The sequence below is a fragment of the Eretmochelys imbricata genome, chromosome 5 (assembly GCF_965152235.1).
Source record: "Eretmochelys imbricata isolate rEreImb1 chromosome 5, rEreImb1.hap1, whole genome shotgun sequence".
Lineage (NCBI taxonomy): Eukaryota > Metazoa > Chordata > Testudines > Cheloniidae > Eretmochelys > Eretmochelys imbricata.
The window spans coordinates 26882679-26906885 of NC_135576.1; the positions used below are offsets into that span (position 1 = coordinate 26882679).

The window sequence follows — 24207 nt, forward strand, 5'->3', positions numbered from 1 at the left end:
ACTTAATAAAAAAAAGAACAAGGCATGATATTTAATAGGTTGTGTTTTTAAGCACATTCCTAGCTGATTCAACTCTCGTTGATAGTGGACCATGTCAAATGAAATAGTGATAGCAACCTCCACCCATCCATTGTGAAACTCCACCCCTGAGCTTTGATGCCTTTTATTTGCTTTCCTGTAGAAATTAAAAGTTCCAACTGTTCTATCCTGTCCAGTTTTCTGTGCTGGATCTTGTCCTACCAGGCTCCCATGACATTTGTTTTCCTACATCCTTGGTCCTCTTTCTCAGTTCTGAACAGAAGTTTCCTTGGGAACCTTGGTCCTGTTCTTTGCATTGTAGTAGGAATGCAATATTGTAATAATCTCAAAAAAAAAAATCAGACACATCCACATCTTTTAGCGGAATGTTTTTTCAATATATGGTAAACCAAGTTATCGTCCAAAAATGAAAGGTCATCATCGTAGGCAGTGGGTCTGCAGCAAGCTTGCCTCACTTTATCATTGACCAGCTTTTTCTTTCTGGTTAAGTTTTTTAAAATTTTGTCATATGTGGTCTCGGCTGCATCACAAGAACCACTGCAGTACCGGAAAATCAGCTCTTCTTTGGTTTCATATCCCAAATCCAAGTCAGTCACATTTAAATGTATTTCTGTTAAGACACAACCTCGATTTTTGCCCTTTTGACCTCTCCGTCCCTTTTTACTGGAATTTTCTGTATTAACTGCTGCATTTTGCCGACTTCTCTCCCGCTTAGAAAAAATTGGAGTTTGTTTATCTGGTGACCTTCTTAGTCTTTTTATAGTGGCTTGAATAAAGTCCACTACATTGTCAAACTGATCTGGATAATCCTCTGGCATGTTAGCTATTTGAAAAAGAAAGAGAGAACAGGTTTGTTAGATGTGGATGGTGATTTTTATTTCTCCTAGAAGTTTTAATCAAAGTCCACTACAACTTGACCAATATTATAACTCAACAAAATGTCATGTCTATGGAAGCTATTCTATCAATTTATTTCAAAAAGTATACATAGCAGGTCCAAAAACTGGGAAAGAAAAATGTGACAAGGTATAAATGTTAGATGAGCAGACCTACTGTAAAATGGTCACATAGACCTTCCTGGTCTACTGTACATAAGGGCTCCCTCTGATTATCATTCTGTTTAGAAGGACTAACAATGGATAAAGGATATGCTCCTGGAATGATGGCAGTGGTAGAAAGAAGCTGTCTGTAGCTAACTTGCTGGTCAAGTTGAGTTATTGCCCCTGGCTAAATGCTTGCTTTCTGATGCAGCTGAGGATGTTGTTATCAGAGCTGGCTGAAAATTTTCACGTGGAAGAGTTTTCTGTCGGAGAATAATGATTTGCCAAAATTGAAAATTTTGGCAGGAATGTACATTTTGTTAAAATTTTCATGGGAAATTATTGAAACATTTCATTTTGACTTTTATGTTTTGATATGCTAAAATACAGTATATCAAAATGAAACATTTTGATAGTCTGAAACTAAATATTTTAGGAGTATTTTATTTCATGAAAAATTCTGAGATTTCAACTTTTCATACCAATTGGAAACCAAACCAATTTTGAAATTCAGACATTTCCAGTGGGATAGAAATTCGGACTCTCAACAAGCTCAAGTTATTATGCTGTAAATTTAACTAAGGCTACATCTACACTACAGCCAGGATTGACGCTCTGAGATCGATCCACCAGGGTCGATTTAGCGGGTCTAATGAAGACCCGCCAAATCAACAGCAAATCGCTCTCCAGTCGACCCCTGTACTCTACCCCCAACAAGAAGGGTAAGGTAAGTTGATGGGAGAGTTTCTCCCTTTCACCTCTCGCAGTACCTCAACCGAAGGTACGTCGACTCCAGCTACGTTATTCACATAGCTGGAGTTGCATAGCATAGGTCGATTTACCACGGTAGTGTAGACATAGCTTAAGTGAAAAGGTGACTGGAGCCATTATATGGGTATAATTTTATTATTTAATCTAAATACATAAATAAATATACCACAGGAGTTCTTGCCTCATGCACAGTGCCAGAACTTGAAGGCATTGAAGGCATGCATCCTTTGCAAGGATCAGAGGGAAGATACCTGTGGATTTACCCCTCAACAGCTGGATGACAGGTAGGATGGTAGTGGATTGTGTTGACAAAATCTTCACAGATGCCAGAGCAGATTGCCATCTGTGAAATTGCTTTCAGAGGGTCAGATCCTTAAACACACACACAGCTGTACACTTCCTTCTCCAACACAGGACCACACCATCACCACCAAGATGGTCCAGTGCTTAGATGAGATCAGCTCATGGATGAAGAACAGCTGGTTGAAGCTAAAGCTGAGCATGACAGAGCTGTTGCTGGTGGGCAGAGAAAAGCATTTTGAAGAGTTTGCAGCCACAGTGCAGTCTCCTTTGGTTGAAGATACACACCCACAATTGGTCAATTCAGTCCATAGTTTAAGCATGCTCCTGGGTGCCTCACTGACCCAAGCTCTCACATAGCAGCATCTGTGAATAATGCTTTTACTGTCTCTGGTTGGCTAGGAGATTCCATCCTGTCCTGGCAAATAATGCCTTGGCCTCAGTTATTCACACTTTATTCACCTCTTGTCTGGACTACAGCAATGCAATACATCTGGGCACAAAGACTTCAGCACTTAGGAAACTCCAACTAGTACAGAACGCTGCAGCACATCTCTTCCTCAACAAAGGTACCACAAACACACCAGACCTATCCTCCACTCTCCACACTGGCTCCTTACAGAATACTGAATCAAGTTCACATTCTCAGTCCTTATTTTCAAGGTACTCATTAACCTGGGCCCCAGGATATCTAACAGACTGCCTAAAGCGCCTGGATAAAGATCATAGTTGACAACTCCACTCCTGTGGCACAATGGAACTCACTACAATAAAGTAAAGCTCATCTGTGCAGGAGACAGAGCTATCTCTGGGGCCAGTCCAAGACTGTGGAATGAACTCCTCCAGGAACTGAGGACCATCCAAATCTTACCACCTTTCTCTGTAAGTGCAAGGTGCCTTTCTTTGACCTGCCTTCTCTAACAGAAATACATAGCAACATGTATATTTATATATTTTAAAATCAAGAATTCCACTGCATACACTTCTCCCCCTGGAGAGCGGATGAGAGAACAAACATGTGACAGATGCTAGGATGAAATTCAATAAGGAGAAATGCAAAGTACTCCACTTAGGAAGGAAAGGGATCTGGGCATCATAGTGGACCACAAGCTAAATATGAGTCAACAGTGTAACACTGTTGCAAAAAAAACCCAAACAAACAAACAAAAACCAAACATTATTCTGGGATGTATTAGCAGAAGTGTTGTAAGCAAGACACGAGAAGTAAGTCTTCCGCTCTACTCCGCACTGATTAGGCCTCAACTGGAGTATTGTGTCCAGTTCTGGGCACCACATTTCAGGAAAGATGTGGAAAAACTGGAGAAAGTCCAGAGAAGAGCAACAAAAATGATTAAAGGTGTTGAAAACATGACCTATGAGGGAAGATTGAAAACATTGGGTTTGTTTAGTCTGGAAAAGAGAAGACAGAGGGGACATAACAGTTTTCAAGTACATAAAAGGTTACAAGGAGGAGGGAGAAAAATTGTTCTTCTTAACCTCTGAGGATAGAACAAGAAGCAATGGGCTTAAATTGCAACAAGGGAGGTTTAGGTTAGACATCAGAAAAAACTTCCTGTCAGGGTGGTTAAGCACTGGAATAAATTGCCCAGGGAGGTTGTGGAATCTCCATCACTGGAGATTTTTAAGAGCAGGTTAGACAAACACCTGTCAGGGATGGTCTAGATAACACTTAGTCCTGCCACAAGTGGCAGGCAACTGGACTAGATGACCTCTTGAGGTCTCATCGAGTCCTGTGATTCTATGGTAGTTATGTTGCTTAGTGCACTACTGGAAGGTGCTCAGGTGAATGACGTACAAGAATTTATATAGAATAAAATAGAACAGAACATACACAGAGCCTGAGTGAAAGGGCTGTGCATGTGGGAAATATGTGGCCATTTATGGTCTTAAACATCCTCCTTCCAAGCTCAAAGTATGGTGTAGGACTTCTGTGTATCTGGTTTGCAGTCTCACCTACAGTCCATACACAGGAGAAAGGACCATTCAATTCAACAGGGCCTTGTATGTGAGGCTTGTGGTAATAGGATCAGCAGTGTTGCCAGCCCTGCAAGTTCAAAAATGATGACTCCAAAAATCATGAAACTGACTTAAAAATCATGAGATTATTTTATTTTTACATCACATTTTTTAGGTCTGTTTTCTGATTTTTGAACTCATGGTGGGGATCACTCGTGTGTGTATGCATGTGCGCAGCATGTACATTTCATTGAACTTACTCTGAAACTCAAAAATAAACAAAAGGGTGATGTTGAACATACCCTGCTTCCCTTTACTACTGACTGTTGGAGGGCCTCATCCCACCTCTCCCTGGACAGGCTCCCCTAAACCCTCCCTACTCCTGCCCAGGGAACTTTCGGTAGCTCTTTACCCTGGACACTATCCCCTTCTCTCCTCTCTCCACCCAGGTGCTGCCCCTGAACAGCTCCCTCCCCACTTAGCTCCTTCCATCCAATGGGTTCAATCTCCTGCCTGCTCTGTCCCTCCTCTGGACATGTGCATTCCCAGCTGCCCCCGCCCAGGGACAATGTCCCTTCCTCTCTCCTACCCCCAGGTAAGGAGCCCAGTGCAGTGGATGGACTGCAGAGAGCAGCATTGCGTAGGGGAGTGAAAGGGGCAAGGAGCGGGTGCTGCCCCTGAGCACCCTCCCTACAGCTTCCTCTGCCCATGTGGGCTACTGCTTCTCAGCTCTGCCCAGGCAGAGCAACCTCTGTTGGAGGCAGCTGGAACTGCAGTCCAATTCCAGCAGCTAGGGCTGCCAACAGCAGTATTAGTGAGCGAAGCTAGAGCTGCAGCATCAGTCCTGAGTTGGGTCCCCAAAAATCATGAGAATGGCTTAAAAATCGTAAGTGTTGGGTTCAGACTGTTCAGACTGCTGGCATGTAACATTAAAAAGGTTGCAGAGCTATTTTTAAACTAAGAGATGGGGGAAAGACTATTGCTGCAGAGGAACATTTGGATCGGACAGAGACTTCTCTTAGACAACATTTCTCAATACTTTAAATGACTGCTTCTTGGAGCAGCTGGTACAGGAACCCACAAGGGGAGAGGCAATTCTCGATTTAGTCCTGAGTAGAGCACAGGATCTGCTCCAAGAGTTAACTATAACAGGACCGCTTGGAAATAGTGACCACAGTATAAAAACTGTTAACATTCCTGTGGTGGGAAAAACATCTCAGCAGCCCAACACTGTGGCATTTAATTTCAGAAAGGGGAACTATGCAAAAATGAGGAGGTTAGTTAAACAGAAATTAAAAGGTACAGTGACTAGAGTGAAATCCCTGCAAGCTGCATGGACACTTTTCAAAGATACCATAATAGAGGCCCAACTTAAATGTATGCCCCAAATTAAAAAACACAGTAAAAACTAAAAAAGAACCACCATGGCTTAACAACCATGTAAAAGAAGCAGTGAGAAATAAAAAGGCATCTTTTAAAAAGTGGAAGTCAAATCCTAATGAGGTAAATAGAAAACAGCATAAACACTGCCAACTTAAGTGTAAAAATGTAATAAGAAAAGCCAAAAAGGAGTTTGAAGAACAGCTAGCCAAAAACTCAAAAGGTGGTAATAAAATGTTTTTTAAGTACATCAGAAGCAGGAAGCCTGCTAAACAACCAGTGGGGCCCCTGGACGATCAAGATACAAAAGGAGCACTTAAAGACGATAAAGTCATTGCGGAGAAACTAAATGAATTCTTTGCTTCAGTCTTCACGGTTGAGGATGTTAGTGAGATTACCAAACCTGATCCGTCCTTTGTAGGTGACAACTCTGAGGAATTGTCACAGATTGAAGTGTCATTAGAGAAGGTTTTGGAATTAGTTGGTAAACTTAACAGTAACAAGTCACCGGGACCAGATGGCATTCACCCAAGAGTTTTGAAAGAACTCAAATGTGATATTGCAGAACTCTTAACTATGGTTTGTAACCTGTCCTTTAAATCAGCTTCTGTACCCAATGACTGGAAGATAGCTAATGTAACCCCAATATTTTAAAAGGGATGTAGAGGTGATCCCTGCAATTACAGACTGGTAAGTCTAACGTCAGTACCAGGCAAAGTAGTTGAAACAATAATAAAGAATTAAATTGTCAGACACATAGAAGAACATAAATTGTTGGGCAAAAGTCAACATGGTTTCTGAAAAGAGAAATCATGTTTTACTAATCTATTAGAGTTCTCTGAAGAGGTCAACAAACGTGGACAAGGGGGATCCAGTGGACATAGTGTACTTAGATTTCCAAAAAGCCTTTGACAAGGTCCCTCACCAAATGCTCTTATGTTAATTAAGTTGTCATGGGATAAGAGGGAAGATCTTTTCATGGATTAAGAACTGGTTAAAACACAGGGAACAAAGGGTAGGAATAAATGGTAAATATTCAGAATGGAGAGGGGTAACTAGTGGTGTTCCCCAAGGGTCAGTCCTAGGACCAATCCTATTCAACTTATTCATAAATGATCTGGAGAAAGTGGTAAACAGCGAGGTGGCAAAGTTTGCAGATGATACTAAACTGCTCAAGATAGTTAAGACCAAAGCAAACTGTGAAGAACTTCAAAAAGATCTCACAAAACTAAGTGATTGAGCAACAAAATGGCAAATGAAATTTAATGTGGATAAATGTAAAATAATGCACATTGGAAAAAATAACCCCAACTATACATACAATATGATGGGGGCTAATTTAGCTACAACTAATCAGGAAAGAGATCTTGGAGTCAACATGGACAGTTCTTTGAAGACGTCCACGCAGTGTGCAGCGGCAGTCAAAAAAGCAAACAGGATGTTAGGAATCATTTAAAAAGGGATAGAGAATAAGATGGAGAATATCTTATTGCCCTTATATAAATCCATGGTATGCCTACATCTCGAATACTGTGTACAGATGTGGTCTCCTCATCTCGAAAAAGATATACTGGCATTAGAAAGGTTCAGAGAAGGGCAACTAAAATGATTAGGGGTTTGGAACAGGTCCCATATGAGGAGAGATTAAAGAGACTAGGACTTTTCAGCTTGGAAAAGAGGAGACTAAGGGAGGATATGATTGAGGTATATAAAATCATGAGTGGTGTGCTGAAAGTGAATAAGGAAAAGTTATTTATTTGTTCCCATAGTATAAGATCTAGGGGCCACCAAATGAGATTAATGGGCAGCAGGTTTAAAACAAATAAAAGGAAGTTCTTCACACAGTCAACCTGTGGAACTCCTTGCCTGAGGAGGTTGTGAAGGCTAGGACTATAACAGGGTTTAAAAGAGAACTAGATAACCTCCATGAATTTAAGTCCATTAATGGCTATTAGCCAGGATGGGTAAGGAATGGTGTCCCTAGCCTCTGTTTGTCAGAGGGTGGAGATGGATGGCAGGAGAGAGATCACTTGATCATTACCTGTTAGGTTCCCTCCCTCTGGGGCACCTGGCACTGTTGGCAAACAGGATACTGGGCTGGATGGACCTTTGGTCTGACCCAGTATGGCCATTCTTATGTTCATTTTATTTGCCTTTTGTTTTTTGAGACTTTAAGGTACACTCAGGCAATACTTTTGCCACAACCATTAGGGTAAATTTTAGAAATGTACTTTTTAAAAAAAATGAAACCTGATATTTTCATCTAATCACTTGTCTCCAGGAGCTAGGGCTTTAACATATACATCAGATATTATGAGACTCATGATAAAGTTAAAAGAGTTGGCAACACTGAAAGCCACACATTCCCCTGCCAAACAACAATGGCCCCACTAATTTTCCTATGTAGAGAGCCACCAAAGAGTTCTGCTCCATGGCTCTCAAAGGATCATCATGTTCTCCGGGGAAGTTCTCCACTACATTCCCCAAGTCTGCATTTCCAGTTGATTAGAGGCATCAAGTGCCAGAGAGGATTTGGCCCTGAGCCCCTTTTAAAAAACAATTTATACTGCATACAAGAAGAATTTATAAATAAAGTAGGTCCAAATGTCATTTTGGAACAGCAGACTCCAACACGGCCATGTTCCAAATAAGGCAGAAACTAAATTGTCCCATCTGTTTTTAATGGGAAACTATCAGAGCAAATCTGGCACAAAATTCAGGTTTTATAAAGCTAATCTTTTAATTCCACTGTCAACAGATTTTTTGAAAAAATTCCCTTGCAGTGGTGACAACCCAGACAAGAGTATTAGTACAAAAAACCCTCAAAGCAAAAGTGACCAGAAATTTATTTTATTGGGAGAAGCTGGATCTTCAGCACTTTTGAAAATCTGATCACTTGTTTAGGTGTCTAATTAGTGATGTAGGAGCCTAACTTAAGTGCTCACTTTTGAAAATCTTGGCCATCAGGTTTTAGAGAAAAGGCTTAAATCCCACTCATTGCAAAATAGTTATCAGTAAAAGATGCCTTTTCACTAAAATGTAATTTTGAATTGAAACAATTTTTTCTGTTCCATGCAATTATTTTAGGAAAGGAATAATTTTGTATATTTATCTATAATAGAACCTCAGAGTTATGAGCACCTTCGGAATGGAGGTTGTTCGTAGCTCTGAAATGTCTGTAATTCTGAACAAAACATGGTCCAAAAGTTCACAACTGAACATTGACTTAATACAGCTTTGAAACTTTACTATGCAGAAGAAAAATGCTGCTTTCCCTTTATTTTTTTAGTAGCTTACATTTAACATCATACAGTACTGTATTTGTTTGGTTGGGTTTTTTGGTCTCTGTTGCTGTCTTATTGTGTACTTCCAGGTATGTGATTGGTCAGTTTGTAACTCTAAGGTTCTACTGTACATATTTTTTTACTTTCTATGTTAACTGGAATTGTGCGTAGCGCTTTAATGTATCATAAATGGTTGTTATGTTACCATGTCTAAACATCATTTACATTATTAACCCCAAAGTTCAGGGGGTTTGATTCAGCCCATTATAATGGTAGGGGTTGTTTGCAAATTTCAGATTCAGACCTGGGTTTGGCTCAAAGGCTCCTTTTTCCAAAATAAGGTCCAAAGTTTTAGTTCAGACCCCTCTCAACTTAAACTCTACTTCCATTTTGACCATGGTGAGCCCAAGAGGGTCCAGTTGTTCTCCCATTAGCCTCTCAAGCATTTTGATCATTCTGTTGCATACATTTATAAGCTAGAAAGAAATGGGTTGTGAAGGGGGGGAAAAAGACTCATTTAGAAATATTTTTCAGTAATAAGCCTATCAAGCAGAAATTAGAATCAAATCCCTGGAAATAAACTCACCTATCACATATGCTTAAACTAGCTATTCTGAAAAGTTATCAGGATTTAAACAATTAAAATAACACCAGTTTGAAGACTGACTTTGCTTTTATGCTTTGCATGAAAATGTGTGGGGGCAAAGAGTGAAACAGAAACATGTCAGTTCTATTCATTAAAAAATATAACATCAAAGATGCCAAGGTCAGTTTGTCTTTAAATGATTAATACTGTTCTAGTTCATTACCTTATTCACTGACTTGCCAGCTCTCAAAGAGACATTACATTCTTTCCTGTAACTTAAAATTCCCATAGAAACTGACACAGTCATTGGTGTCACCTGTCTCTCATCAAGGTGAAGTGTTAAGTATCCTGATGCATCTGACTCCTAGACCTTTTAATGTCAGATACAATGAGCCAGTATTGGAAAAAGTACTGAATTAAAATAGCTTTTGTAATTTTTCCTTTTGTGGTTACAAGGATTTTCTCTTTATAGCTCACTAGCTTGAAAGTCCATCATATGCTAGGGTATGATCAATAAATCAGTTGATAGTTATGGCTAATCTGCCTATTAAGTCACATTTTTAAATTCGTGTCCAGCCTTTTACAGGGTTTGCATTTGTTTCCCGTTATCTTTCTACCTCCTCAACTGTGCTTCTCAGTTCACAGTAGTTGCGAGAAAATCAGATTCCATCTCTTTCCAGTAAAAGAAGGAAATTAGGGCAGCGGTTCTCCAACTGTGGGTTGGGACCCCATTTTAATGGGGTTGCCAGGGCCAGCATTAGACTTGCTGGAACCCATGGTTGAAGCTGAAGCCAGAGCTCCACTCCCACCCAGGGCAGCCGGATTCGGGCTCTGGCCCCCTCTTCCTCCATCTGGAGCGGCAGGGCTTGGGCTCCAGGGCTTGGGCTCTGTCCCCCCACCCGGAGTCATGTAGTAACTTTGTTGTCAGAAGGGGGTCATGGTGCAATGAAGTTTGAGAACCCCTGAACTAGGGCCTTATCTCCACTACCAGGGTAAGTCTACCTAAGTTACACTACTCCAGCTACATGAATAATATAGCTGGAATTGACGTAGCTTAGGTCGACTTACTACAGTGTCTACACTGCGCTGCATTGACAAGACGCTCTCCTGTTGACTTACCTTATTCTTCTTGCTCCGATACAGTACCGGAGTTGACCAGAGAGTGCTCTCTGGTCGATTTAGTGGGTCTTCACTTGGCCCACTAAATAGACCCCCACTGTATCGATTACAGGAGCATCGATCCCCGGTAAGTATAGACATGGACAAAGAGAAGTGACAGAAAAATCCCATTTGCTAAACTTCACTTGCTGTCATCTGTGGCTGTATTAGGGAAAAACATGCTCAGGAGAGTTGAGTAAAGTAGATACAAACTTGTTCAAGGTGAGAGGTCTACAGTAAAGGACTTCTCAGGCCTAATTTTGAGGCCTGACTCAGATGCAAACTGGACCCAATACCACACAACCCAACCCAAGCACAAGAGGGTAGAGTTGTTTTCCAACCCAACCATGAACCAGAATCAGTGCTGATGCCACCTCCTGCCCATTGGGTTGGTGCAGCAGCAGCTGCATATGCCAGTGGCTGCATGCCCCCTTCCTATTGTGCATGCCACACGCTGTGCTGTTTGTGCACTACAGAGTGGTGCTCAGATTTCTCTGGCACGGTCACTCTGCAACACACACAGCACAGCCAGGTCATGGAGGATGGCAGGAGCGGGGCACACACAAAGGCAGGAAGTGGAGAGCCAACTCACCCCAACCTGAGCCTGAGAGAATCCAGTTGTTTTCCCACTCACTCTGACCCAGACCTGGGTCCCATCGGGTTTAGATCAGGTTGCAGGGCTCTAATCTTTGTGAGTTGGCTTACCAGTTGATCACTAGTTGGCCAATCTGAGTGACTAACAGTGTTCAAACTGAAGCCATTCACAAAATCTCCATTTGACTTAAGTAAGAACAAAATTGAGCCCGAGGGGAGGGGACCCTGTTTTGGCAGCTGCAGATCCTAAATTTGATATTGGTATGTGATAGGATTAGTGCATGGGGGAGTATGGTAGTGTACTGTTCCAGGAACAACCTGGCAAGCAGACTATGAAAAAGGCACAATCTGCCTCCTGGACCTTGTGCCTGTTCCTGGGCCAGAATGCATTTGACTGATATTGATTAGATATTATGTATTTTAATTGGGGAGATAATTCTATATTTTTTGCCAATACATTTTTCACCTTGAATATGTTAATAGTAGTAGATTGGCAGCTAGGTCACTCTAGTGAGGGGCTTTGATGACATTACAAATTTTTGATGACAGCAAAAATACTTTTGTTGGATAGTTAGATTTTTCATCTTCATCTCATCCCAGAACATCTTTGCAGGCACAGGAAGCAGTACAATGTCACCATTCATTCCTGTTCAGGACTTGTTTCTTCATTAAGCCCAGCCTGGTCATATTCCTGCATAAAATGTTCCTCCATCTAGTTGGTGGTTGGCCTCTAGGTCAGATTGCATTTGCATTATTTTCTTTGGCATGCTATCATCTGTTTTTCTGAAGTGTTCTCACCATCATAATCTCTCTCAGTTGTCGCTAATCCCATTGTCACACACTGAGATGTGGATGGTGTGTCCTAGTGGTTGGAACAGAATCTGTTGGGCAGAACTGGACTTGTGGTCAGGAGACAAGCCAATGGTCAGAGCCAGGAGTTGAGAACCAGAACAGAACCAAAGAGCAGAACCAGAGTCATGGTCAGGGGACAATCTAGTGATCAGAGCCAGGAGTTAGGAGTTCAGAAGTAGGCAGGGACTAGGGCTGGAAGCAGGTCTGGTGCAGCTGCAGGTATGGAACGCGTTGAACAGCCACTGTGCCGCTGTTCCTACAAGGCTTAAATGGTGATCTGTTGGCTCTTTTGTCCAACCAGGGAGCACAGTCACATAGAGAGGGTTTATTGGGCAGCAGAGCTCATGTGATTGCCAGGCAACCAAGCCCAGAGGCAGCTGAGTATCTGACATCCATATCCTGATTTGACATCCTACTCTCCTTCTAATTTCTTCGTTTGTCTTAACATTATTTCATCTTATACTTGCTATCTTCCAAAGAAGTCTCATCTCTACTGCCTTCAGCCTTCTGATGTTTTTTTCCTTTTAATGCAGTTGCCATTCATACTATAAAGTAATACTGTTAGTACACCGGTTTTATAAATTTTCACTTTTGGTACTAAATGTAATGTTTTTATCAGTCCATAATTTCATCAATCTCTGTGCATCAGCTTCTATGCAGCACTTGTATCTAAAGCACATCTTCTTTTAACTTCATTCTTGATGGAACCATCAGCACATATCAAGCTTCCTAAATACACATAATATTTTACTTGTTCTGTGACTTCACTGGCTGCTGCATTTCAACAATTCATCTATTGTCCCTTATCCAAGATACAACCACTTTGTCTTCTTGGCATATATTGTAAGTCAGTCGACTACAACAATTTTCCAAAGTAGAGTATAATCATTAATTCAAATGTGTCTGCCAATTGTACAATGTTATCTACATAAACTAAAGAGCTTAACTCTAAATTACCCAGTGTTACACCATCCAAATCACCTATCTTTCTTAATGTCCAGTTTAAGAAATGATGAAAACATAGGTGCATCCTTGTCCCCTTGCTTTGACTTGAACCAATTGCTTAATTTTCCATTTGTTCTTATGGCACTGTAGGAATCTTTGTACATAACTTTTATAATTGCAGTTATCCTGTCTGGAACACTACATGATTTTACTACTTTCCATAATGCTTCCCTCCAAACTGAATCAAATGATTCTGTGAAGTCAATGAAAACAACAAATGTCTTTAATCCCCATTCTCACTTTTTTCCATTAACTGTCAGACTGTGAATATCTGATCAATGCAACTGCAGCCTGCTCTGAAGCCACATGGGGCTTACTGCTGCCCCTAAAACTGGTCATAATCTGTTGCCAGTTATTTACATCATGATATTTCCCAGTACTGATGATAATAAGTACAGTATTGCATAAAGTGATGAAGAAATCACAAAGATTGGATAAGCAAAAGTTCTGGAAAGAAGATGCTCAGCAACTATAGGAGGCATCAAGAAAACAGGATATGAAAATGATACACAATAAAGTTAAGTTGTATGGAAACACAATCAGGCCAATGATGCTAGCGGGAAGAGAGGCTAATTTGTTGAACTGACAAATTCTGAAGTGGAGCTGAAAGTATGGAAGGAGCATTTTTGACAAAGTGCTGAACCTTGTATTCATTCAGATGCAAACATTCTGGACATCTAGATAAACAGGGCAACATATAAGGCTGTATGAATATCACCACCAAACCACCGTCAGACAAAGAAATAGAAAAAGCAGTGGAACCATTAAAAAATGGGAAAGCTGCAGGAATAGACGATAACAACAGCTAAGCTGCTAAAAGTCAACAGGGCAAGTGCTATCAAAGCAATAGGAAAAATATATAAGAAGGTATGGGAGCAAGAAGCATTACCGAATGACTGTCTAATGGCAATAGTTGTACCAGTCTTGAAGAAAGTACATCCTGCCAATCTGAATAAGTATAGATACATAGATTTTTTATTAAAGGCTTATAGTATGGAAAAGTGTTACTTTTAACTAATTATAATGTGACAGTTTTTCAGAGAAAGCATTATGATTTATTTTAATATATCTATTGTGGTAGCACCTAGAGGCCACATCTGAAATCAAGTCCCCACTGTGATAGGTACTATATTAAGAGACCATCTCTTCCCTTCAGAGCTTACGATGTGAATAGACAAGACAGGCAAAGGGTGAGAGAAGAAACAGAGATGAGGTGACCTGCCCTAGGTCACACAGCTGGTCAGTGATAGAACTGGGAACAGAACCCCAGTCCATTGCCACAGGATACTGGGCTAGGTGGACCTTCGGTCTGACCCAATATGGCCGTTCTTATGTCTTAACCCCTGGACCATTCCTCCTCTCTAAACCCTTGTATTGTTCAACAAAACAAGTATGGGAATCTGTATCACTGAAGTACATGTCCAGTGTCAGGCAAGTTCACATGTCTGTAAGCTGAATATTCTGTTTCATCACTCTTTTTATAACAATCTCATCACTATGGTATCTGAGAACCTTAAATAGGTGTTTATTACTCTATCAGTACCTGAAACCTATGAGCCTCTTGCTATTAGCCAGCACTATAGCAATGAGCATGTAGCCAGCTAATACACACATTACTGAGATTTCTAGGAGAGTAGTCTGTGATGGCCATACAAAGAAATTCCTTCTGGGATTTCTGGTACAAAAATCCTCCAGCAGTTCAGCTCTAAGTAATGTCATCAAAGCCCCTCACTAGAGTGACCTAGCTGCCAATCTACTACTATTAACATATTCAAGGTGAAAAATGTATTGGCAAAAAATATAGAATTATCTCCCCAATTAAAATACATAATATCTAATCAATATCAGTCAAATGCATTCTGGCCCAGGAACAGGCACAAGGTCCAAGAGGCAGATTGTGCCTTTTTCATAGTCTGCATGCCAGGTTGTTCCTGGAACAGTACACTACCATACTCCCCCATGCACAGGGCTTGTAGCAAAGCCATGATTGAACCCTGACTATGTGAATCTCAGTTGTTTTCAGTGATGGTTTTGCATTATGAATAATACCATATTTTTCTATTATGCTCTTTTACTTTCCAAATTTCAGCATTTTTAGAGTTTGTGTCTGGATAATGAACATACTATTAGCATGTATGTTTCTCAGTATGAAACCTGTTAGCATACAAGCTGATAATGTTTTCATACTATTACAATAAATAGTGCATAGAACTAAAACAGGTGCCACGTGTTCTACTGCAGGGCATCCCAAACTGTGATCCGTGGACCACTGGTAGCTCATGGAGCACTTGACAGTGACCTGCAGAGATGAGTCTGTTCACAGGATGGCTGTTATCCTTTCCCAGTTTCCACACAGTTTTAAAATATGGCCAAACATCCAGACCTAATATAACTTTTCCAGGTAGGCAATTGTTGTCACTAGAGAGTTGTTACGTGATTGTGAATGGAAGCGAAGGTGGTCCTCACATTTATGAGAGGGAATATGCTATGTGCCATTTGTGAATCAGAGGGAATATATCCATGAGAAAAATTCTCTGTTAAGACGTGGCCTGCATTATGAAAAGATTTCGGAATCCCTTTTGTTCTGCAGCTATGCCCGGATTCAGCAAAGCACTTAACAGGTGTTCATCTTTAAACACATGCTTAAATCCTAATCATCACAGCACTTATGCATGTTCTTAAATCCCATTGACTTCAAAGAAATTTAATTACAGTCTTAAAGTTAAGCACATATTTAAGTGTTGTGCCGAAAAGAGAGATAATTAAGCAAATGCTTAAGCTGAGTTGAGGTGGGACCTTATACCCTTTTAAAAAAATCTTTACTGAAATTTGTAACAGAATCTATTGACACCTATAGGATCTCTATGAAGTGTTCTTAAAACTACAGTACACACCTGGTGAAGTCAAGAAACAGATTGACAGAGCCAGAAGGGTACCCAGAAGTCACCTACTACAGGACAGGCCCAACAAAGAAAGTAACAGAACGCCACTAGCCGTCACCTACAGCCCCCAACTAAAACCTCTCCAGCGCATCATCAAGGATCTACAAACTATCCTGAAGGACAGTCCCTCACTCTCACAGACCTTGGGAGACAGGCCAGTCCTCGCTTACATACAGCCCCCCAACATGAAGCAAATACTCACCAGCAACCACACACCACACAACAAAAACACTAACCCGGTAACCAATCCCTGCAACAAACCCCGTTGTCAACTCTGTCCACATATCTCTTCAAGGGACACCATCATAGGACCTAACCACATCAGCCACACCATCAGGGGCTCATTCACCTGCACATCTACCAATGTGATATATGCCATCACGTGCCAGGAATTCCCTCTGCCATGTACATTGGCCAAACCAGACAGTCTCTACTCAAAAGAATAAATGGACACAATTCAGATATCAAGAATTGTAACATTCAAAAACCAGTAGGAGAGCACTTCAATCTCCCTGGACACTCAATAACAGATTTAAAAGTGGCAATTCTTCAACAAAAAAACTTCAAAAACAGACTTCAGTGAGAAACTGCAGAACTGGAATTAATTTGCAAACTGGACGCCATCAAATTAGGCCAGAATAAAGACTGGGAGTGGATGGGTCACTACAAAAAGTAATTTTCCCTCTGCTGATACTCACACCTTCTTGTCAACTGTTGGAAATGGAGGACGTCCGCCTTGATTGCATTGGCCCCGTTAGCACTGACCCACCACTTGCTAAGGCAACTCCATTCTTTTCATATATATACTGCTTACTGTATTTTTCACTCCATGCATCTGCTGAAGTGGGTTTTAGCCCATGAAAGCTTATGCCCAAATAAATTTGTTAGTCTCTAAGGTTCCACAAGGACTCCTCGTTGTTTTTATCATTACATAGTTCATTTTCATTCTTTTACCTTAAAACACCCTAAGTCTCCTGTAATATTTTTTGTGCAACTGAATATCCTATATGAACCTGTCTAAAGTATCTAGCGGTTTGTTTATTTCTGTTTTCCATCTTTATAACTAGGGAATGGTTTCCATGTTTCATTGAAATCTTCCCTTTTATTCTGCTTGCCATATATTGCTTTTTCATTAGATGCATCTTTTACATCTAAGAAGATCCATTCTAGTCCTGTTATATCTTTCCAGTGTCAAGGATTAACTGGTTTTGCCACCACTAAACATTTTGAAACCCACTCTATTTTAATGTCTGATAAAACTGAGGATTCATATAACTGCATTATTTAATATTATCTTACCGATTGCCATTAGGATATTATCTCAGAATTATGAGATTCCTGTACAACTCTACATCTTTTTCAAGCAGGTCCAGCAGAGATTATTATTTCTGAATTCTAGTTTCTGCAGTCCTAATGGGGATCAGAACAGTTTATGCAATATTTTAAACTGCATCCATTTGAGGATCACACTGTAGTAGCCTTATAACTTCTTTCCCATCTTTTGGTCCGTGGTCATCTGAACAGCTGAATTCCAAGAATTTCCCTTGAATATGCTTTAAGTAAATATATAGTTTTAAAATATGAATAATGAGAAAAATATATACTTGTACATTTATTTCCTTTTGAAGGACTCAGTCATTTTAATGTTAGTAATGTTTAATGTCTTTAAGCACCCTCCTTGGGAATGTATTAGACACTGTATGTGACACAGAATGGAATGATGGTGTATTGTATGTGTCTAACAAATGGCATATAGAATAAAGTCTATTTAGATAAGAACATATCATTTGTTTAGCACTAATAATGTGTTCATCTCTATATAGCATCAAAATATAAAGACAAGTCTTATCCTCATGACCTTGTATTCCAGTATCATATCCTGGCTATTCAACATTTCCTCTGTGTTTCTAATATAGTAAATAAAAACACTCCAGCTCACAGGCACTGACTTTTATTTTTGCGGGTGGGTACTCCTCTCTGCCCCCTCTTCCCTGTGCAAGTGGCTGGCAGGGCCTTGGCGGAAGAGGCTAAGCAGGGATGGGGCCTCAGGGCAGAGTAGGGGGTGGAGCCATGGTCTGAGCGCTGGGGCCCACAAAAGATTAATCTAGCCCTGCAAGCACTGAGCACCCCCTATTTTTTCAGTGGGTGATTGAGTCCTGGAGCACCTACAGAGTCAGAGCCTATGCTCCAGCTAAAGATGTTAAATGGCCTAACACTAAATTATCTTTAACACATAACAAATTCCTGAAATCAAATCACTAGTCAACAATCTAACTGTGCCTCAGGTACTGCAACTTATAAGAACATCATCTGCCTTTTTACAGAGAGAAGCTCCTACAATGTTTCTTTTTTTCTTTTCTTTTTTTTTTTTTTTTTTTTTTTTTTTTTTAAGTACACAGCTAGATCTTACACTGTGCTCCCCCTGTGCCAGTGATCACATTGTAGGTAATGGTCTATCTGACTTGGGATTCCATTTACCCTACAGTTACAGCCATGTTGATGTACCAATTAGAAAATACATATGCCTAACACTAGGTTTGCTTTCATAGGTAGGGCTAAAGAACATAGCCATTTAACCACTGTGTATCCAATTATTGGCATAGTTCTATTTATAATGTGTTTTGTGTTCATACAATACATAGTATCTACAGAAGCTAATTGTGTGCCACTCTTGCTCATACAGGACCCTTTGATCATGCCTTTATAACTAGGATAGCTTCCTCTCAGTCACTATAACAAAATATCCCACACTTCATCGCCCTATGTATTGTATGTGACATTATGCATATGTCCACCAGAAATTCTATCCCCCTGTCACACACTATCCCATATGGCTCTTCTGGTTACATGATCAAGAAGCAGGGGGCTGATTTAAAATGCTCTGTAATTAGTGCAGGCTACATTGAACAAGCTGGTGTCTACTTTAATCATATAGCTGAAGCCTGTACCGCTGGTGCACATTACTCTATGACCACTGATCTGAAATGGAGGGGTCATCACAGTACACCTGGTCAGATTGAGAGGTCAAGACCTTGCTCATAATTGGAGCAAGGGAAACTTTCAGGCCAATCTGAATTTGGTGCTACATAATCTTGTGGTCTCAGAGCACTATCAGCACCTCTCAGAGCACCTCATGGACAAAATGATGCAGTAAAGTGAGGAAAGATGAAAATGTGAAAGTCCTGGTATAACTGAGCTGACAACTCCAACTATGGCTCAGGCCACTGCTGGACAAAGTACCCCTCCTTCTAGGGAGCTGAACCGGAACAAGGCTAACCATTGCTCCTGGTAGCATATTGCAGAGCTACGCATATTTCAGAGAGGAGAGGGAGGATGAAGATCCACAAAGAGGAGGAGAAGCCATTGACTCCCATTACAGGTAGTGTTCAACCCATTTATTGTGTTGGGATGCATGTGTGGTGAGAGAGAGAGAGAGAGAGAGAGACACACACACACACACACACACACAAAATGACGTGTGGAAGAGGATGGGACCAAAGTCATGAGAGCAGATTGAGGAAGATAACTGTGGAAGGGGAACCCGTTAAAAAGTGCCTGAGTCTTTGATCTCTCTCTCTCTCGGTATTGTATTGGTATGAGCACTTTCCACATAAAATCAATAGCACATGGCGAAACCTCCAGTGGACTTTTTTTGGTTATTGTAATGGTGAAAACAGCTTTCAGTGAAATGGAATACACTAGCATGCCCTCTGCCTACACGCTAATGGCGTTCATCCCATCCTGATTCAGACTCCCCCAGACCCTGCTATCAAAATACAATCCCTGACTCAAAAGCCAGTTATAGTACTTTGAGTTCTGCCTACACCCTTTCTTATTATGGTGGAACCCAAAAACCACTGTGGGCAGAAGTGCAGTGACATATAAATCTCCTCACTGTATTTTCCACTTTATGCATCCGATGAAGTGAGCTGTAGCTCACAAAAGCTTATGCTCAGATAAATTGGTTAGTCTCTAAGGTGCCAAAAGTACTCCTTTTCTTTTTGCGAATACAGACTAACACGGCTGCTACTCTGAAACCTGTCATTTTGGATATTGTTAGCTTATTAGGCCCGGTGTTTTCAGAATGGCATCTAGATGCCACACATTTTTAAAACAGAAACAGTAATAAAGTGAATCAAGGTATTTAACTAATTAGGCTGGAATATCAGCATATAGCCAATCAGCTCAGCAAACCCCTGCTATTTATCAGGCTCACCGATGTAGTCAATACAGGAGTTTCTCTGAGCATGAATATTTCACCAGTCTTGGGAAAAGAACACAAAAAGAGAGACTCACTTATCCAGCTTTAACCTCAGGGTGAGTAGCAATGCTCATCTTTTCTTTGCACCCAGGCCCATCTATTTGTGATTTCCCTTGTAGGTCTGAACAGTGCAAGAGCATATTGCTCAGGTTTCTGTGGATAATTTCCCTAGTAGGAACATAGGAACTGATATACTGTATCAGACCCATCGTCCATCTCTGCTTGGCTCTACACTGGGCACATACTTCTGGAAGACACTGCTCGCTCATCCTGCCATGATTCACCTGAAACACAAGGCCCACATAAGGGACATCTCACTCCTTAATCTACAAGATAGCCAAACAACAATGAGAAGTTTAGTTATCCTCATATTGGAAATAGACTAGACCTAGTGGGTAAGTGATTAGTGCTTCTGCTACCTGTCTGTCTCCTCTACTTGCTGTGGAGTGGATGGTTTAGGTGGAATAACATATTTTTAAAATGTCTTAATAGAGGGATGATGTTATAAAAAATAGTTCTAGGCCTCATTTGTAGGACCCAGAACAATGGAACACTGATATCTCACCACCCTGAACTGACTTGTCGTCATGTAAAGTTACTAGTACAACTTTCTGAATGCTTTTTTCTTCCTACAGAACTGAAACAGCTGCAACTAGAGTAGGGGAGACTGGAACAAATGCCAGCAAAGAAGATCCTGAGGTTTTGTGGAATCTTCCACTGCACATACACCTTCCTTTCCATGTACCACAATGTAGAGGAAGATCGCAGCATCATAAAGCCTCAGCAATCCATGCAAGAAGAAGAAAACTAGGGAGGAGTTCTTTTGGTCATCTTGCATCTGATGAGGGACTGAGACAGACAGGATGCTGTCATTCATGGAACAGTGAGAAGTTCAGCTCAAAAGAGAGGAGAGCGAGGCCTGGGAAAGATTCCAATGGGAGAAAAATGAGAAAGAGTAGAGAAGATTAGAGAAAGAAGAACACAGATGTGTGTGGGGTGGGAGGGGAGAGAGGCTGAAGCCAAAGCAGTGGGAACAGAGAATGGAAAGTCGGTACTAAAGGGTAACTGCAAGGAAGGCAACTCTTGCATCACTTGCACCCAGGAGCAGCACTGTCTGTGTGGATGGGATAGAATTGTGCTACAATCTCAAGATGTGTTATAAATGTGTTCCTCAACATGGTTGTAACTGTAGTATCCTGTAAATTACAGTATCTAAGCAGAGAAGAGCATTACTTAAAGACATAGTGGGCAGTCTCAATTCTGGGTCTTTGCTTTGATGGGTTTAAGACAAGTCTCTTATGTTAATTGAATACTTCCAAGTTTAACTTGTGTATGTTGCCACTGCTTACTGAGTCATATTAATGCCAACTTTAAAGGAGCACCACTGTGTATTTAGAAATCACACTGCTCTCTGAAAATGCTTTTCTTGGAGACCTTTTGTTGTTTAGGTATTATTATTATTTATTATTACCTAGAATATAGATTGTAAACTGTCTCTTACTGTGGGCTGGTCTACAGACAGGCTTACACTGATTTAACTACATCAGTTTTCTAAAACCCTTTTTTATTTCAGTGTAAGTCTGATGTGGACAATCTTATTTTGGAAAAAAGGTGGATTTAACTGAGGTCAGTAGCAGCCCTACCTGTCTGTACAGTGCTTTGTAGGATGGGCTCCCGATCTTGGCTCAGGGTTCTAGGTGCTATTTTCATACAAACAATAAATAACAATGAGATTTTTAGAACTGAAAAGAGATTAGAGGGGAAAAGAAGTGTTTGCTATTTGGGATCAGTTCAGCAATTCCCCCTCCTTTGCATGGATCTTTCACAGGGGAGCAACAACTAGGAAAACAGGTTGTTTTGAATAAATCCTCTGATACAACCATGCAAACGGGATGGGAGCCGGTGTAGCACCCGCACCTCAGTTAGAATGCCCCGACCCCCGCCCTGCCCAGCACCCCGCGTGCCTGGGGGTGGGCGCCCGCCCCGCAGTTGTAGTCACACAGTCATGGGGCGCTCCGCGCAGCGAGCTCCCCGCGCGCGGGGTCAGGCACTGGAAAGGGGTTTAGTAAGACAGACAGCGGTGACTATGAAGGGGAACGTTTCTTACAGTCACTTTGCACAGCATAGGGAGGCGGCAGGCTGATGGGGGAGTGATCGTCTTCAGGCCCCTCTACCACTGAAGGGGGCCCCTCGGGAGGCGTCTTACCGGCGGGCAGCGGGGATGTGGAGACCGTGCTGAGCAGCACCACGCAGACAGCCACAACATCCCATAACGTCATCTTAGATTTCCTTCCGACACAGGCCCCTGGCGAAGAGGAGACACAAGGTTAGCTCCGCGCTCGCTGTGCGCCCGTGGGGAGCTCGCTCTGCTCTGCGCTCCGGGCTCCCCCCAGTGCCAGGGCCAGGGCGTCAGTGGCCCTCGCCCGGACGCGCCTTGCGCTCGGGCGCCTTCTCAGAAGCCTTCGATCCAGCGCAGGTGCTGGAGTGAAAATGATCAACTCCCACCAGGGGGAAAAGGTTCGCGCCAGCCCAGCCTCCTGCGTGGGGGATTCCCCAGAATCCCATAACCGAGCCGTGCACAGACCAGGGGGTCTGCCAGGGCCCTGACCTCCCCTCCCCTCCCGCCCCCAGCAGCCGGCTATGCCAGCTGATCTAATTCTTATGAGGAGGTTCACACAAACCCAGCCTTCTGCTCGCCCGTATCGCTCTGAAGCTCAGCCGAGGGTCTGCCCAGAAAACGCTGGGGCTCTTTGCGTCTCTTGCGGCCTTTCAATAAACCCAAAGGGTTTGGGGAGAGGCGGGGGCTCGTTACGAAACCCAGCCGGTCCTGGAGAGACGCTGCCCCCCATCCCACGGATTCAGGCTCACGAGGAGCCAAGGAGGAACGTCTGAAACGCTGCCTCCTTGCAATGGACAGGGCAGACACCCGCCCGCTCGCTAGATCCCTCTTCTCTGCCCACGGCTGTACTGATCCGTCCCCAAGGCCGACACCCCAGTACCTGGCTGTGTGGAGGCGATTGGAAAGCAGGGGAGCGGCGGGATTAAGTCTAAGAGGCACTGAAATGTCCCTGATGATAATCACGCACGGGAAGGGGAGTAGGGGGAGGCCAGGAGCTCGAAAGTCGAACTCTTTCTGTGATACAAATCGTCGTGGCTCGTAATGGGAATCCAGGTTGGGTTTAAGCGTATATTTTATAAAACCAGTCGCGTTGCAATTTAAATCCATCACACTGGCTTTTACATCAAAGAAGGGAGTTGGCAACTTTCAGGCTTTTGATAGTAAAATGTTATGGGCACCAGGAGGGTGCAAGGGGGCTGCTCCCATCCCAGACATGTGGGAGAAATCTGTTGTTGCTTTATTTACATCGACTCCACTCCAGCCAGTTCTCCGCTTTTCGCAAACACCTAGGTTTGGGCAGAGTCGTGTATTTTCCATCCTCCTTGTCTAGCAGATGTTAGCTTTCGCCTGTTCGTATTTTGTCTTTGGAGAGGAAACTCACTGAAACTGGTTTGTTCGGATTTCGTTAATGTGGGGTCAGATCTGGCAAATCTTTGACCTCTCTGCGGTCAGACTTTGCCTCAGTCAGGACAGTTGCATTTAGCCCTGACTAGCCAGGGATGTTGATTGTAATATAAATAAGAAATTAATGTCGCTTCCTGAAGCCCCTTTACAATTTGTCAGCTGTCATAAAAATATATTAAAACACAAAAACTTTAAAAAAAACCTAAGCAAGGCCCTTTCCTCCCTTAATATTTGGGAGTAATTCAGAGAACTACATTAGTTGTGTTAAATCTATCAACTCCAGGGCCATGATACATTTGAAAGCAAAGAACCACCTAAAACACCAGCGTCCCTAAAGCTTTCACCCCCTCCCCCATTTAACTGCAACCGATTTCCCTTCTGACTCAAGAAGAACGCCCCATTTGAGTGTTTTCCTTTCTGCACGATGGGAGGGGTTTTAACAAATGGATTTGCATTCAGCACTCAGATGATTTGCACAGCAGGGTTTGGAATGGG

The 24207-nt window shown here is 42.0% G+C and overlaps 1 protein-coding gene across 2 annotated transcripts; it reads right to left on the minus strand.

Annotated features, from left to right (window-relative positions):
* Positions 1-377: 377 nt before the first annotated feature.
* Positions 378-22468, minus strand: GDNF (glial cell derived neurotrophic factor). Of its 2 annotated transcripts, none has more exons than XM_077816254.1 (2): positions 22396-22468; positions 378-862 (listed from the first exon to the last, which is right to left on the minus strand). In XM_077816254.1, the coding sequence occupies exons 1-2, from the start codon at positions 22466-22468 to the stop codon at positions 378-380; spliced, it is 558 nt and encodes a 185-aa protein (XP_077672380.1). The 2 variants fall into 2 exon arrangements, with proteins under 2 accessions (XP_077672380.1, XP_077672379.1); XM_077816253.1 differs by having other exon boundaries at positions 22297-22468.
* Between the last annotated feature and the right edge of the window lie 1739 nt (positions 22469-24207).

Bases quoted from the DNA above. Each gene is read 5' to 3' on its own strand.
- GDNF (XM_077816253.1), bottom strand. From the start codon at position 22,468: ATGACGTTATGGGATGTTGTGGCTGTCTGCGTGGTGCTGCTCAGCACG. The intron at 863-22,296 runs GTAAGAAACGTT...TTTTTCAAATAG, and splicing joins CTATGCTGTGCAAAGTGACT to CTAACATGCCAGAGGATTAT.